We start from the raw sequence: 14,625 nt of genomic DNA on the forward strand, positions 1-14,625 counted from the left end.
TTTCAACATAATAACCCTTCAAAATGACAAATGTTTTCACGAAGAGGATTTAAATGTATTTTGAATGAACTTGGAATGCTCTCTAGATATTTTACTAGATGGCATATTTATTCCAAAGTAAAATATTTTTATGCCATGTAATTAAGAGCATCATGAAAAGAAAGTTTTATTAATATATTTTTTGGTTCACTATAAGGTAGGAAATATATTAAGTTCAGTTTTCTTTAAATAGTAAAATACTACAATATGTACTACCTATTGTAACTAAATAATGCACAGTTCCATTTAAAAGATAAATTCAAAGTAGTCCAATAAATTTAAAATAATCCTGGTGGTGTTATTTGTAAATATATATTCCATATTCCAAAAGATATATATTTTATAAAGTTCTTTTCCTACTGTTAAGCTGAATGTTATTTTTGTACTAAGGTCATATGACTTTGAAACTGAAAGAAATATATATAAAGATTCTTATATGAGCTATTCATTTGATACATAAAATCACTGAGACCTAAAGTGGTTATGTTTCTGTCCAAAATAGTGATGGGGAAATTCATGGTTTGAAACCAAGTTTCCTAATTTCCAAGAAAATGATGTTCTTGCTATAGCAAAACTACAAAAAAAGAAAAAAAATTTATTATTTGAAATTCTATCAGCATGTAGATAGAAACTAAGTTTACATATTTGTTGGATGTTTCTATACTTAAGTACATATTTGTTCATTTGTATCACTGAATGTTTTTAAACTTGGAGCTCCTAGAAGGCTGCAATCATGTATGTCCATGTAACTGTTCACATAGTAGTAATAATTTAATAGTTATTTAATTTCCAGTGGAAAGCTTAAAAACCTCCAATGTAGATGAGTCCATAAATTCCCCATGAGGAAACCCAGCACGGTTTTATCTGAAATAAAGGATTCTTTATTTGAAATAAAGGTTTGTTTACACACCTGTCTAATTAGAATTCATTAATGTAGCATCCACTAGACTAGCTCTACTATAACTCCTGAAAGAAGCTCATGAAATAATTACTTCTAATGGCTTTACACCTGGTTTGGTTAGAGATCCCTCTTCTTGCTCCTTCTTCCCACCATACAAATCTTCCTAGAATTAATCTGTTCCAGAAATTACTCATTTATCCTAATAAAACCTCCAGCTACCTCCTAAGCTTTTATCTATTTCATATGAAGCTGTGAGTAGTAAGGTGTAAATCTGAAGTGATGTTTTGAGAGAAATTCTCATTTTTAAGTTTTATTTAATTTTTTAATTGAATTTATTGGGGTGACAAGCTTGGGGTCAATTTCCAAAATATATAAAGAACTTATACTTCTCCAAAGAGGACATACAGGTGGCTGACAGACATATGAAAAATGCTCAACATCACTAATCATCAGAGAGATGCAAATTACAACCACAATGAGATATCACCTAACACCTGTCAGAATGATTATCATCAGTTAATCAACAAATAACTGCTGGGGAGGGTGGAAAGGGAACCAGTTGTTCACTGTTAATGGGAATGCAGATTGGTACACCCACTGTGGAAAACAGTATGGAGTTTCCTCAAAAAATTAAAAATGGAACTACCTTAAGGAATTAACATTTTTAAAGTGAGGTTCCTTTCATCCAAAATTTCACTAATTAATGTAAAGAGCAAGTGTAAGTTAATGTAAATAGTGATCCTTTGCTATATCAACAACACTGTGCCCCAACTCCTCTGAGGGCCACTGGAGTCTCCTGACCCCCTACATTCCAGAAATAGGGGTCAACAACTGGGTGCCCTGCTTATGAAAAGCTGCTGACCTCTGGGAGGGAACTTGTATGGAAGCAAGTGTTAATTTTCAAAATGTGACTGGTTGTGATAGCAGCAACCTCACCTCATCACAATGTCCCTTGGAATGTTTTCTCATCAAGGGGTCTAGAAGTGATCTGTCATCACTGGTCAGTGGTACAAGCAGCTAATTCTTGTATCCTTACCCTTCTCCCCTGGACCTGAAACAAAACATACCACACTGCTCTCTTCACATTTGAATTTTCATGTGTTCAACATTTGTCAGGGCTTCACCTTCAATGACATGGTCAGAGCACCAAGAAGTTATATTTAACACATGAAAAATGAATAAGAGGTTCATTTCTCCAGGCCTTATAAATAGAAAGTTACAAAATTTGTGTTTGGGATATGCATGTGTGTGCTTATTCTTGAAGCAACATTTATACACATTTTAAATGATTATCCTCCAAAGTCATAGGGTTTAGTAACATACTTTAATATATAATTTCTTAAGCATTTTTTAATAAAATACAGATATATAATTATAATCAATGCATGTATGTAATTTAATATAATGATAAAAGCCTAGTCATTGAAGTGACATGTGATTAATATTTTTAGTATAATCTAAAGGAAACATTTGTACATTATTGCTAAATCAGAAAAAAAGATTAATACTCATATTGTGGTTTCATCTCAAATCACCAACAGCAAAAAGGAAAGTGCTTTCCTTATTAATATACATAGGTATAGATCATTACTTCTATGTTTTCTGAAGATGGAAAACCCTTTTTCTTCTTGAATTATACCAAGCACTAAGGCTGAGATGTACTCATGAGGACTTTTCCCAAATCTTTGTCAAGCTATTAATATCCTTCACAAATATCTTATACAGATATACCCACTGGAAATATTTCACATCCCTTCATGCCAATCCTAAATTTAAAATTAAATTGATGAATTGTTATAGAATGCATGAGAAAACTTATTGATATCTATCAAGAGTCACATCCTGTGCAAATCCTGTTGAAACAGTAATCCCCAAAACATCTAACAGCCTGTGCTGTTTTAAAGTGAAGAAAATCAGGAGCTCCGTTTCCCCATCTAGATGAGGAATGAGTTAAAGCAACTCTGTTTAGCACTGAAAGGCAGGAACACCGCTTTAGTTGGGAAAATATATGAACTGTAATGAGTCGATGGACAGACACATTGTTTTAGTCTTCTCAACAGACCTAAGGTAACGCTCCTCACCATGCATTCTTAGCCTTTCCTATTCATCTCATAATGAGCTAGCAAGGTTCATTGTTTTGAAATTTTGAATCATATATACTTTATTTTAGGGATTTTTAAAAAATCAACGTATTCTCATGTTTTCAGTTTCAAGGTTTAAAATGCTGTTGAGGTTAAAAGTTTTATAGCTCCTTTATCATAATTAGTATCTTCCGCCTTAGTCCTCCAGGAGGGCCTTCAGAGTAATGGGCTTTGGCCTTTGCACTACAGCCCCCAAAAGACAGATAGCTGGAGATAACCCCCTGAAATTCCTCACAGCGTCATTTAACACCATTAAGGTCTAGGATCTATCTGTTTTGGTGAAAGACTCAGACAGAGGGGCAAGGTTAAGGAGGGAAGAGGTTTCAATTTGTAGGAGTTACAAACATAAATAAGTAGCATAAATGCCTCTTTCCTTACTTATAGATCATGGATCAGGGATCTCAAAGCAAGATAGAAAAAACATCCTGAATAGAGAACCACGCTATAAAAATCTAAGGGATGGCTGACAATATTATTCCTCTTGATTTAAAAAGATAGACATTTCCAGTGGAATCAAAGGAAATTTGAGGTGGCTTTATTTTCTTTTTTCCATTCCACTCATATATTACCTTCCTACTGAAAACTGGAACTTAAAAATGTTTATAGAACATTCTTTAATGGTCTACTTGATAAACTAAATAAAATGAGCAAAAAAATCCAAAATACTAGGAATTTATTCTCTGTCGATGAATAACTATCCTTATATGCCCAATGGAAAAAAAAAAATCGCACGCCTCTCTTCCACCTTCCTTAAGAAAATAATTATCATGGGTTATGGATTTTTACAGAATTACAATCATCTAACATCTGTGATAAGGGCAAGCAGGAACACAAAAAAGTAATCTTCCATGATTATAACTACTTCAGAACTCTTGTTAAGACTTCAACTGGCTTTTGCATTTTAGTTTCTCACACTGAGCCAAATAATAACAGAAATCACAAGATTCTGTGTGCTGGTTATCAACACTCAAGTATGAAACTGCATAGAGCATTTTTTTTTGGATAAATTGTTATAAGTCTTAGTCTAGTTAGTGGCATTGCCAAGTTTTAAGTATCACTAATGTTTTGGTTTTTGAAACAGTCTGAGAACTCTGGTTAAACACACTACATTTATGCCAATACCGTGTGCAACTGGATGAAACAGGGGAGAAAAAAAAAACAGAGGGAGGATGTGGTTTTGTAGGCTTCAAAACTCCACATGCTATGTACAGTATACATATATAGCACAGATAATTACGATCTCACCATGAGAAAGTAAAAAAACTCAGTGAGCTTTCATTTTCCATTATATGTATATTTTACAAGTTACTGATAGTTTCTTTTCACATTGCTTTCAAAAATAGAAAAAGAAAACGAAGAAAGGAAATACATTAGATCAATCTGAATGTAGTTTAACTTAAAGGCTTCATCAGACCATATGTGCAGACACTTGAGATGATGACAGAGTTAAGCTTCCTAGGGTCCTAGAGTCAAAGAAACTCTGCTGACCCCCACTGCTAAGCAGGTGCACTCCTTCCACAGGGGGCAACATCTGCCGATCAGTCATGGTCCCACTTGGTGAGGACCCCAAGAAACTTCCTTGGGAAGAAACAATTTTCTCAGGACTGGCCGCGAGCTTGGGGGATGTGGAGAAGTTGTATCCGTACAAGGCACAGGGGCTGTGTAACCTGAAAGTGTTATAGGAACCCTGATGCGTCTGGTTAGCAGCAAAGGCATTGCTGGAGGGTGAAGGCATGATGTACTGGAGCTGGGGGGACATCCCCGGAATCTGCATGGAGAGGCTGGTCTGTGGGCAGCTGAAGGTGTCCCCATCCGCGCCACCCATGGACATGTTCACGGAAGCACTGCCGCTCACGCCCACATAGGAGGGAGTCCTGGGCGGGGCGAAGGTCTCGCTGGTCTGGTTGGTAAGCCGGTTGTAGGTCTCGGCCAAGGACGTGCTGTATCGATTGAGGGTGAGGCCGGACCGAGCACAGGCGGAGTAGTCAGCTGGGGCCAGACTACACAGCTGGCTGGTATTGGGCCCCAGATGGAAGGCAGGAGAGGAGCAAGGGGAGCCAGACAGAAGATGAGGGTGCGTGGCAGCGACGCCATTGCCAGAGCCTTGGAGTAAGGTGGAGGAACTTGTATTTCCTACAAAAGAAGATGAAATGTAAAGATCAGTGACTCCACAGCCATTTTTTCCTTTCAATTTTGCAAAAAGGAGCCTGACACTGCTTGTTACAAGGGATGCTACAAAGATGAAAAAGGGACAGTTTCAGCTCCCAAAGAATCAGAATTGAACCGAACTCAGATGAACTACTTTAAACAGTACCTCTCAATATCTTCAAGGCAAATTATCTTCTCAGGAAATGATGTCTTTTTTATTGGAGAAATCAAATATAAATTTCATCTCTGTATTTTGCTACAAAAGTATAACCATGGCCTCTCTATTATCTTTCCTTTCACCATTTCTTTCAGCAGTGCTTGCTCTAGATCAATATGTTTCCTCGCAAGAAAAAGAAGGAATTCAAAGGAAAGAGCCGAACTGGTCAAAGGCACTTCCTGCCTCAAACATGCCTCCAGTTGGCCACTGAAAGTCTGTGTGCATCAATGACCGTAATATGCAGGGCTTGGCTATTACAACAGGCAACAGTCTAGAATATCACAATTTTCTATTCCGACCAGAAACAGGTTTGGTGAATTACATGCTAACATAAGAGCAGACATTCAGCAAACAGTCCTGTGAAACAGAGAGGGTGGTTAGCCCTCCATCCAATTAGAACAGTGATGATGGCTAACTCTCCTCTCTGGATTTTCTGGCAGATTGGTGTTTTCAAACTTGACAGAACTTAGGGAGAGAGAATTCCAACAGACTAGACAGGCTGTAAAACCTTCACTGCACTAGCGACAGTGTTTTATACGGCTTCTCAAAATAATCTAAAAGCCCAACCCAACCAATGATAATTATCTAAAACACAGCACATTAAATCCTCACTAGGGAGCTGGGCAGGATCAGGAGTGAGCAGCCTGAATGTGGGAGTAGGCTGAGAGTCCTACCTACACTGGGCAAGGAAGGAAGCACCGTTCCTTTCTGTGCACTCCCTCTAAGGAAACACTCGCTCTGGGCTTGCGAGAAATACTCAGAGGTGAGGCCAGGGGATTCTGCCCAATCGTGCATGACCTTCTCAACAGAAATCCAACAGGAGAACCTTGTCAAGAAGCAATTCTGGTGAAGTAAGAGAAGAAAGAAACTGGCAAGAAAGGGTGAACTAGAACCAGCAACGGCACTTTCTTGAGAGATGCATGCGGCACCAGTGCCCCCTGGTCCATTTCTAATTTTAATAAGAGATATAAGGTGAGGTTAAAGGTCATGAAATATATAACCATCCAAACAAACACATAGAAGACTTAACCTAAGACCACGGCAGTCATTTTTCCCGGTCCACTGCCATACCACACAGGAAAAGATGGATCCTGTCACAGGAGGGTGCTGGTGAGGAGGTCGCCACTGCAGATGTAAAGGATGACTCGCACATTTTCCCATGCCTGACCTTCTAGGCAGGAACTGGCTGTTCATGTGACTGGAAGACTCTGTGATTTACCTTGCTTGGGAATTCCAGGAATGTCTTCAAAGGTGAGCGTCCGTAGTGAAGGTCTCCAGAATGCATATGACTCCACAAGAGCTTCCAAACCCATTCTAAATGGAAGGGTGAAGATGGGGGTGGACAAAAGAAGCTGCATTAGGGGCGTTGGAGCTTTCCTCAGTAATAAGCAGCTCAGGCAACAGCGGTGGTGCTGACAGTGCCCCCCACAAGGGCAGGTTAGAGGCTTGGCACGGACAGAAGGAAATGCTTCAGAGATGCTCTGCCATTCCGTCACTAGGAGCATAACAGGATGGAAACCTGTTATGGACCCAAGAAGTCCTGTTAATGTTAGAAAATTAAGCCAATCTCGGAGGATAAAAATCTGCCCATTGGGCTGAGAGGTTGAGGTGAACAGTGACCATCCTAGCTGCTGTGACTCCAAGCCTCTGCTGTGATCTGGAACTCACGCCTTCTCCCTGTTAGATTACGTCTCCCTCCAGTAAGAATGCGTCTGCCACAAAAGCATGCCCTGTGAAGCTACCTCCTTCCTAAGAGGCATTTCTGCCCATCATTTCTGTTGCCTCGGCAGCCTGCTGAGAAAAGCACTCTCGATCTCCACCACACCTACTGCGGCCAGGGTGGGCTTTCACTTCAGCTACAGGGGGTCTGAGGGGGAGCACCAGCCTCTCAGCCCACTGTGCAGGAGGATCACAGGAAAGTGGTTTCACAGGGTGGCAAAGGATTGCAGTTAGCATTAGCATCAAACATTATTTTTAAATCCCTTAATGGATGGATACTTAAAGAGACAAGACTAGTTGGTTATGGACTGTTTATATGACATATACATATGTTTTTAAAAAGGCAACTACTCTAAAAACATGCATAAATGTATGTATCTCCTACCATAGATGATTTAAAGTCTTCCCATTCTTATATCAATAACTAAGTCCTCTAGGTTCTGGAAATGAGGCCCTTTATTCAACAAGCCCATTCTCAAGACCTCACCACTCTTCCCTCAACCACCTCAGCCTTAAACAACTCATTAATCTAGATAACATTGTGCTTTTCGTAAAATATACAGCTCCACTGTAGGAAATGGCTGCTACCTGAGTGTCAAACAATATTCAGACAATTTAGATTTTTACTTAATACAGATAATCTTTATTCAGTGCTGATATTAAAGATGGACCTACCTTTAATAGTTTAGAATCAATGTGCTGCCTTCTCTGCATTCTCTAAGAAATGAACTATGAAGTGAGACTGCAGGAAACCCCTCTGCCACCAGAGTCACAACACCTAGCAACACCCATGGTAAGTGATGCGTGTGGATAAAATCATCTCACACAGCCTGCCCTTCTCTTCTAAGGTTTTACACATTAAACTTGTTTCATTAGAGTGTTCAGGGTACATACCCATTAACATGCTGATTTCTGTCATGACTCCATAAAGAGTATGACTCTCCCATCTTAGCGACGGGAGACAGCTGTGTGTGTGTGCGTGTGTGTGTGTGTGTGTGGTGGTACATGGACAGGCTTGCACATATGAACCATCCTCATAAGAAACTACACATGGACCTGACTCATCTCTGGATTCACAGGTTCAGAGAAGACCAGATTCAGCTGCTCTGGGAGTATTTCCAAGAGCCGTCACCCGTGCCGCACAGGTGCTGGAACAGGGCTGCCAAAGGGGAGTGCAGGGCAGAGTGGGCCGGCCCGTGCCTCACCTGGGCTGCACTGGGAGTGGAGGATAGACCCTGGCTCCAAGTGCAGTCAATGTGCCAGAGGGCAGGGCGTGAACTATTCAGTAATAAGGACCCTGGAAAGAAGGTCAGGAGAACTGAGTTGTGACAACTCACTAAAACTCACTATCTGATCTTAAGTAATTGAAGTAACTGGACTTACATTTCCCACAAAATGAGGGTTAGAATACAAAAGCTATAAATCCTGTCCTAGCTCTAAAATTGTTTGCTACTAAGTGATTTTTCCCTAACCAGGCCTTGTATCTGTGGCTGACCACAAGCCAGCCTGTAATACTTGTAGTATGAAACAGCAGCCTCAAGAAAAATATCAATCCCTCCAAATTAAATCACTTGTAGATATATCACCTTCAGAACCTCTACTGAGTAATGTTTTATGTACATTAAAATTTAATCTGGGGTGAGTTTGGTAGTGTGCATGTCATGTAATACTCCACTAACGAATGCTAGGTGCTGTTTAGCCAGTTACTCTATATTGAGCTTGTACTAAATCTGCATGGCTTTCTAGAAAGAAGCTTTTTTAAATGCTAAAGAATGTTAGGACACAGTTTTGTATAAAACTACTTTTTTATTACCACACTGATTAGTTTTAGTAATTATAGTTTTAAATATTAAAGATACCAAAGTGGTCATGAAGTGGTCTCAAAGGAAATTTACTAAAAGGTAATTAATGAGCAGCCACTGAACTTAGCAATTTATTAACTATAGAGATGAGCATTGCTGTATTACTTGCATTAGCAGTGGAAACTTTATTATGTTTTGAATACAAATCTGTAAACTAAATTCTTAGGGAGGAGTTATTGATCATCCCACGCATAGAACCCTAAGCTTTAAAGAGGTTCTGAAGGTGACATATCTACAAGTGATCCAATTTGGAGGTACTGATATTTTTCTTGAGGCTGCTGTTTCACACTACAAGTTCCAGAAAGGATTTCAGATATTTTGCAGGAAATAGTTATAAAATATTTATTAGCTGAATCTGGACTTTTTTTTTTAAAGCCTTCCTTTTCTCCAGTAATGGAGACTTTTCCCATCTAGTTAAAGAAAAGATAAAAGGCACCTCCTGCAGGAGTATAGCGAAGGCGATAATTTATACACGATGCCTTTGAACAATTTCCACATTTTATCACCACTCTAATTTATGCTATCAAATGGCCAAGTTTATTTAGTAAACTGGTTATGTTTCTCCTGAAGTATTTAAAGAGAAGAAATTTTTGTACCTTCCTGAGTAAAAGATTTTATAGGGTCAAAGTTAAGGCCTAACTGAAGAATGTAACTATTCTCAGCACATAAATTCTCTTTCGTGTAGCAAATGTCTTGCAGGAGAGCTTGTAAGGGCTGAAGCTACTGATTCCTATAAAATAGGTTGTACAATCATAATAGCCAGGAAGGGATAATTTTTAATTAAAGCAAATTGTTTTATAAAATTCAAAAAAATCACAAGTCCATATTTATCTCTTGTCCTACTTGATTCATTTATTTCATATATGGGGAAAATTAAAAATAGAATTTGCATTAAAAAGCAGTAACAACAGAACAATAGAACCAAGGGTGTTAAAGAAAAATACTGAACTTTTTCTCATGGGCTTTTTCCCTACTAATATGTAAAAAAATGTCATTCCTCTCCCAAGCCCTCAGCATCAATGTACTCTCCAAGTTTTAAATATAACTCAGGTTATTTATTATTTTTAATGAAAAATAATACATAAATTAGAAAGCTTTAAAGCTGATCAAATTCACTGTCTTCCCAGTGTCTTTTGAATTTCTCAATGGAAAATGTTACAATCTGATATTTTTAAGTGGGGAATATTGGTTTATAGCTATTTAACATTCCAAGACGAGCACGGAAGAGCTTATATATGAGAAGAAGAAATAATTTTACTCAGAAGAAAAGTGAAACTATTCATTTCACTAACAAGAAAGCTATGTATAGGCTCAACATGGTTTCCCTGTACTAAGCAATTATTTAAACATTTGAAGCAAAATTAAAATTTTAAAGTTTTAACAAAATTTGAAAGTGTTAAAATATAATTCATTATTTTTTGTATATCTGTTCAAAACTCTAAAAGGTGTAGAGTCAGGAAAGAAAGAGTAGTAAGCACTGTGGATACCATGCCTATATACTCCTGCAACAGTCAAAGGGAAAAAAATATTCAGCATAAACCTAGCATTTTGACCTCACCAAACAATACACTTAGTAGTTGACCGAAGCCACTGATTTTCTTTACTGATCAAACTTAAAAAAAAACAGGTAGGTGCCTTTTCATTATGCTGACATTTCTAGAAATCTTCCTGAAAACTTGTCATATGCATCCTATCATCTCACTTCTTCTTGTCAGTTTATTCACTATTATTGTCCAGCCAAAATATACCTTTTAAAATATTTTTAAATGTATTGCTTCAAGAATGAATCAACAGCATGTAAGCAATGTGACTGCCCCCACTCACTGTCAACAGCAGTAAGGTCTTCTTGCTAGAGCTATCCTGCTGGAGAGTTTGGACCTAGTTCCCAGCTGTGTACTCTCAAACCTCAGTGCTTAAATTTTAGTACATGTATTTTCTGCTTAAAATATATATAAATGACCCAAAATTTATATAAGACTCTTAACTGGATAAATACTATTCTGCTACAACCAAAACCACAAGAAGATTTCATGAAAGTATTTGTCAAAGTAGAAAAGGAGTCTTCTCAAAGGCTCTCTTCAGTCACCTCACCAGTAACCATCTAGTTACTATATTATTCAACTTTCAGAAACTCCTCTGAAAAGCAAAGCTAACTAGGAGCTAATGTAACATAATAAAAGTCAAGCAAATTTCTTCTCCACATTGAAACAGACATCTAAAAACAGAATAATTTCAATGCACAAATATCGTAGCACAGAAACAGATGAAAATCTTCCTACAGATTGAAGAATTTCAGAGGGAAGCCCTGTCATTAATCATGTTGATCTACCTGCACCACGTACTCTTGTCATAGTATTTTACTTGCCTTTTAGTCCTCACATTGCATGGTGTTAAATCAACACCATTGCATAGAAAGATGAAATCAAATCTCTGCAAACACTTGAATGTATTCTGAGAAAAGGTCTCTGTCTACACCTGCCTTGCCCAATTAATCAGCTGAAAGAACTAAAAATCTGGACTACTACCTGATTGTCTTCTCTATAATTTTAAATGAAATTGTCCCTAAAATAAGATAAATGGAGATTTTGATTTCATGTAGACATAACCTATCAATACCAAGTTTTCAAAGAGTATTAGAATAATTTCTGGAGTACAGTAATAAAAATTTCTCAAATACTTTTTTTGAAAACAAAATGCTTTTAAAAACATTTAAGTCAAAGCCTTACCCTTAAAAGGCATCTGGAGAACGTTAGTCTGTTATTACTCTCCACTACTATCAACAGTTATTTTAGAAAATGTTGCACTGAACTGTATTGGAATAAAATCATATCAATAAATTAAAAAAGTCTTGGCACACAGACTAGGGTGATCTGCTTTTTGATAAAAAGTAATAGAGTGGAATTCATTATTGTAGCTCTCCCACTTAGTACAAACACCATAAAACACGACACAGAAAAAATAAACAAGTGTGTGGCTATCAGCAGAGCCAAGACAAATTTGGAAACTAAAGAACATCAGCTTTCTTGGCAATGGGAAGCAGTTCCATATTCTAGTTGGAAATCTGAAGGAACAAGAGACCCCGCCATATTCTGAAGACAGAATCAATAGATAGTTGTGACATCACTGAGCAAATTCTAAACCAAGGGCCGAAGCAGAGAGGACACTGAAGCTTCTGGGCCTGTAAGGCAGGTTCCTCAAGGCCCCTTGAGAGGCAGCATGTGCTGCATACCCTGAGAACTTCCATTTTCACCCCAGCACCACACATCAAAGTTCACCTTAAGAATGGGCATGCCACAACAAGGCCCTGGCTGGTTGGCTCAGTGGTAGAGCGTTGGCCTGGCGTCCAGAAGTCCCAGGTTCGATTCCCGACCAGGGCACACAGGAGAGGCGCCCATCTGCTTCTCCACCCCTCCCCCTCTCCTTCCTCTGTCTCTCTCTTCCCCTCCAGCAGCCAAGGCTCCATTGGAGCAAAGATGGCCCGGGCGCTGGGGATGGCTCCTTGGCCTCTGCCCCAGGTGCTAGAGTGGCTCTGGTCGTGGCAGAGCGACGCCCCCTGGTGGGCGTGCCAGGTGGATCCGGTTGGGCGCATGCAGGAGTCTGTCTATCCCATTTCTAGCTTCAGAAAAAAAAAAAAAAAAAAGAATGGGCATGCCACAACAAGGCCCTGGCCGGTTGGCTCAGCGGTAGAACATCATCCAGTGTGTGGAAGTCCCGGGTTTGATTCCTGAACAAGGCACACAGGAGAGGCACCCATCTGTCTCTCCACTCTTCTCTCTCCTTTCTCTCTATATCTCTCTTCTCTTGCAGCCAAGGCTCCACTGGAGCAAAGTTGAGCGCTGAGGATGGCTGGGTGCCCTCTGCCTCAGGCACTAGAATGATTCCATTGCAATGGAGCAAGGGCCCCAGATGGGCAGAGCATCGCCCCCTAGTGGACATGCCAGGTGAATCCTGGTCAGGTGCATGTGGGAGTCTGTCTGTCTGCCTCCCCACTTCTCACTTCAGAAAAATATAAAGAAAAAAAAAAAGAATGGGCAAGCACACACAACACTGCACCTAAAAATAAGTTATAACCAAGGCCCCAGTATACAAACACATTTTTTAAATCCTCATCAGAAATGATTTCAAAATCATGTCAGTAAATTTAACTGTTTACTTTGTAATGAAAAATTTGTGATGGACAATTCACAATAAAAACAATCAAATAAATTTATCACAGTCAAAATGTTCTCACTAACACTTACCTGTTACGCCCAGAGTCTCGGAAGCCTTTGGCAAATGGATTCCTATCTATCTTCAAGCGAGTAATCTGCAGAGTAGGAAAAAAATCACTTCAGATCTTATTATAAGTGTCAAGTAAGGTTATTAAAAATGGAAATGATGGAAGAACTACAAATAATTGCAAAATTAAGTGTCAGAAGATTCTATTATGTTCCTCTCTCACTTCTCAGCAAAGCTACGTAGAAGAAAATTTCAGAAATCATCCAGGCATTTATCTGCTATGGAAAAGACATTCCCCCCACATCTAATTCAAGCTCTGTAAATAAAGTTTCCTTTGCTTTTCATAGGCCAAAAGAAAGAGATTCTGAATAGCCAGTTGATAACTTGCCCTTTGTTTTTCAATATCTCTGAACTAAAGTTCTTCCCTTTAACTCTGCCATATGGGTTAGTCGTTTCTCTTACAATAGGGGTGATGGGAAACAGCTAATGTCCAACTTCAACTTAACAGCCATTTATATGCTTGAATGTTGTTAAGTTCCTACATATCCTTTTCTTCTTCAGAGTTGGGCAAAATACGCTCCTTTACTGTATTGCTTCTGTGTTTTCCTGTCTCTCCTTGAACCATCTTTATGACTCTCATCTGAAACTTTTCTTTGTTCTTCTTTTATCTGTGGAATTCTGACCTCGCCAGAGTACTACAATGATGCCTATCCAGAGGTAACTCCTATTCGAAGGTTCTAATAGGATTAAACCTTATACATGTAGTAGAAATAAATGTTTTAATTTTATTTAATTTTCTAATTTGTTGACTCAGAGTTAGCTTTTTGCCCACTAAGACCCCAAAATTTGGGGAAAATTTTTTTTACAAATAGCCTAATCATCTCCATTAAAAACATTATATCATCTTGAAATTAGAACAAGTAAACAAACATCCCCATCTTTTCTTTCCCCATCTTCACTTCACCCAGAGGTGAAGATTTTGTAAGAAGCACATCATGCTTTATGTCCTAAGTTCCTTGGTTTAGTGGACTCTATAGTTAATTAACATACTTCTGATTATACCATTTTGGTTGAGGACAAACACTGTGGATAACACTAAGGCAAAGAAAGGCATCTTTGGAAATCCACCTCCAATACCCCTGTGCTTGTTCTCATCCATTTTCCCATCAGCCATTTATACCTGATACATGAATTCCACATGACAGGGTTTTAGTGTGTGGATAAAACTACATTGTAGATGATATAATGTAAGGCTCTGATAATGAATTTACTGTGTCTGCCACTCATTCATTAAAGAAATTCTTTCTTTTCTTTTCTTTTCTTTTTAATTCATTAAGAGGAGAGGAGGCAGAGACAGACTCCCACATGAGCCCTGGCCGG

General features: G+C 38.6%; 1 protein-coding gene across 1 annotated transcript in view; it reads right to left on the reverse strand.

The window, feature by feature from the left end:
• Window positions 1–2,367: 2,367 nt before the first annotated feature.
• TBX18 (T-box transcription factor 18) overlaps window positions 2,368–14,625 on the reverse strand; it is a 29,301-nt gene continuing 17,043 nt past the window's right edge. The window contains exons 6-8 of the mRNA XM_066254218.1: window positions 13,269–13,333; window positions 6,666–6,760; window positions 2,368–5,214 (exon numbers count right to left, since the gene is read on the reverse strand). Of these exons, the coding sequence (XP_066110315.1) occupies window positions 4,490–5,214; window positions 6,666–6,760; window positions 13,269–13,333 (885 nt within the window). The 3' untranslated portion in view covers window positions 2,368–4,489. The remainder of the gene's footprint in view (window positions 5,215–6,665; window positions 6,761–13,268; window positions 13,334–14,625) is intronic.

This window comes from Saccopteryx bilineata, chromosome 1 (genome assembly GCF_036850765.1).
Source record: "Saccopteryx bilineata isolate mSacBil1 chromosome 1, mSacBil1_pri_phased_curated, whole genome shotgun sequence".
Classification (NCBI taxonomy): domain Eukaryota; kingdom Metazoa; phylum Chordata; class Mammalia; order Chiroptera; family Emballonuridae; genus Saccopteryx; species Saccopteryx bilineata.